Here is a 2,827-nt window from a genome sequence, read left to right on the forward strand (position 1 = left end):
TTCTTTCCTCTATTCTCTTCAGGTCATTCAGTTTGTCCTTGAGGACTGTGTCGATGCCCTGATGACCCAGCGGTGCTCCCAAGAGAGTGCTCTTGGATGGAGTGCTAGTAGAGACTTCAGGAAGGATTATTCGCATAGCGCTGAATATTTCCTGATTAGGTGTTATGATTTCACACTTGGAGGGATTGAGGATGAGTCCCAAGGCTTTTCTCTGTGTCTTCATCAGTTGTAGGTCCTCTAGCAAGGACTCTTCTGTACCTGCCAGAGTGCCATCATCCAGGTACCAGATGCCGCACAAGCTGGAGGGAAATGGAGCGAGAAGAGAAACGGAGCAAGTGGATCACCCTGCTGAACACCCTCTGATGCAGGAATTTCATGTTCGCCAAACAAAAGAACTGAGGGTTTTCTGTAGCCACCTGAAATGAAGGGAAAAAGATTTGGGAACTGATCCCGAACAGCAGGCAAGACCTCATCTCTCTTCACCATATTGAGGAAATTTCTAAAGTCAAGTTTGACTACGGCCTTGTCTTTTGGTAGGTCCCTTGCTGCATAAGCTGTGGCTTCACTGCCTTGAGAGACCCCAAAGCCCAGCTGGTGTCGCTGGAGTTAACTGGCAGCTTCTAGGCGAATGTTTCTTACTGCTGCTTTGGCAACGAGACAGCGAAGAGTGTTACCAACAGCAATGGGTCTGATTTCCCCATCCTTCTTCTTCAAAGCCCATAATGAGGCTCCGAAAAAGAAGAGTTTAATTTTTTTCTGGATCCACTGAGCTTGACAGTTGTTGACGAAAGTTGTTAGCTCGGAGAGAAGAACTGATGCAGCTCTGCCGAACACTGGATTTACCATCTCTTTGAGGTGTTGTGGTCGAATTTCCGTGTAACCTCCTGCAGATCCTGCTGGAAATAACACTGTCGCCTTAAAGACTTCTGATTATCGTAAAATTAATTGTTCATTGATGGGGGTCTTCCTCAGGGTCGTTGTTAACGAATCGGGTGTCCCTTGTTGAATGCTTGTCTCTTAGTGCTGGGGCTGTGGTCTCATCTTTGGTGGCTACAGTGTCGTCACTTGTGATAATTCTGATTGCTCACACTGTGCTACCTTCTTCGATTATTTGCTAACCTGTGAGCAGATTTTCTCACTGATTCCATTATTACTCATGAGACCAGGATATACAGCAGGAAAATGAAATAGCGAGAGACCATACTTGAGGCTCCCAAGGGGTACCATGCGCTGTGAAGGAACATTGTAGCCCAACAAGCTAATGTTATGAGGCATCACTAACTGTTTTAACATAATTATCCCAACTACCATTATAAAGACCAAAACAAGTAGCACAACAGCCACAAGAAATACCAACAAATTACCAAAAATGTCATAACTATCTCTACAACCTTCAAGTGACGTCATTATATTTATTACTGACACCATAGTAACGACCACTAAAACCTCACTCAGAACGGCCTCCTCAAATACAATCCAGAATCACTACTACAATCAATATCGTCACACCTACCACCATGACTATCATCAACGACCACAGTTATCATCATAATATCCACCATACCCACAATCATCACAATGAACACTCAACTATTAATATCAGAGCAACCAGTTCATTACCACCACAACCACTACTGAAACCACCTCATCCTTTACAATCACATTGACTATCACAACTATCATTATCATAGTGACCATAACAACAATCATCTTGACGATCACTAAAAACCATCATTAAAACAACCACGTGAATCACAACTATCATCAATGACCATTGCAACTGTTATCGTTACAATTACCAAAGTAACGGCCATCATAACGACCACTAACCTCCATCACCACTACTAAAATAATCTCAACTACTACTACGACCTCCATCATCAGAAATATATTAAGACAAAGATGCAGGGATACATTAGATGATTACATTAACTCCATTATGCTGTTTGTATAGCTGTGTCCAGCCATACAGAGCTAGAGTTATCATATATATGTATTTCCACAGGTAAGGTGATTGTTCTGAGGTGGAAACTATATTCCTTGAAGAGCTGTGTTAAGTTAAACAGTCTAACAATCATCAGGCAAACGTACCCATCGAGGAAATATGAAAGTACCGGGTGAGTCGTCAAACCCCAGAGTCAGCTGACCCTCTTTGGGTTTGCATATACTGTGTAATCACTTGCTGGTAACTATACAAGTAAAATCATGTCTGCTAAAGGTTTGGCTAAGAAAACACACATAATTTAACAGTTTTTTGTGTAGCCATGTCAGTTGCTCTGAAGCATTGTTTTATGGTCATATCTGCATACATAGTGAAGAATGTTGCTCGCTACCACGCTGCAATACAGGAAGGTTTTCCACGGCGGACGACATGCGTTATTGTTGTAGTGTCACTGCGTGCTGCTTCCCTTAGCACTCGGTCATTGCACGTCAGTGTCAGCTGGTACTGTCCTTCACTCTGTCAGTACATGTCAGTGTCAGCTGGTACTGTCCTTCACTCTGTCAGTACATGTCAGTGTCTGCTGTCACTGGCAGAACAACAATCAACATTCCATCAGATGCAGTCTGGGAGCTAGGCTAAATGTTTGTGATTTACCTTTCACCCTTTGTGAAGATTGTATGTGGAGTGAGTCAGGTGGTGTGGGTGAAGGTAAGGTGGTGTGTGTGGTGGTAAGGTGGTGTGTGTGGAGGTAGTGTGATGTGGGTGAAGGTAGTGTGCTGTGTGTGGAGGTAGTGTGATGTGGGGGAAGGTAGTGTGGTGTGGGTGGAGGTAGTGTGATGTGTGTGGAGGTAGTGTGATGTGTGTGGAGGTAGTGTGATGTGGGTG

The 2,827-nt window shown here is 43.8% G+C and overlaps 1 protein-coding gene across 1 annotated transcript in view; it reads right to left on the reverse strand.

Annotated features, from left to right (window-relative positions):
* LOC138854789 (hybrid signal transduction histidine kinase A-like) overlaps positions 1-1,293 on the reverse strand; it is a 4,098-nt gene extending 2,805 nt beyond the window's left edge. The window contains exons 1-3 of the mRNA XM_070099881.1: positions 1,140-1,293; positions 675-893; positions 259-416 (exon numbers count right to left, since the gene is read on the reverse strand). Coding sequence (XP_069955982.1) covers positions 259-416; positions 675-893; positions 1,140-1,293 — 531 coding nt within the window. The remainder of the gene's footprint in view (positions 1-258; positions 417-674; positions 894-1,139) is intronic.
* Between the last annotated feature and the right edge of the window lie 1,534 nt (positions 1,294-2,827).

Source organism: Cherax quadricarinatus, chromosome 69, assembly GCF_038502225.1.
Source record: "Cherax quadricarinatus isolate ZL_2023a chromosome 69, ASM3850222v1, whole genome shotgun sequence".
NCBI lineage: Eukaryota > Metazoa > Arthropoda > Malacostraca > Decapoda > Parastacidae > Cherax > Cherax quadricarinatus.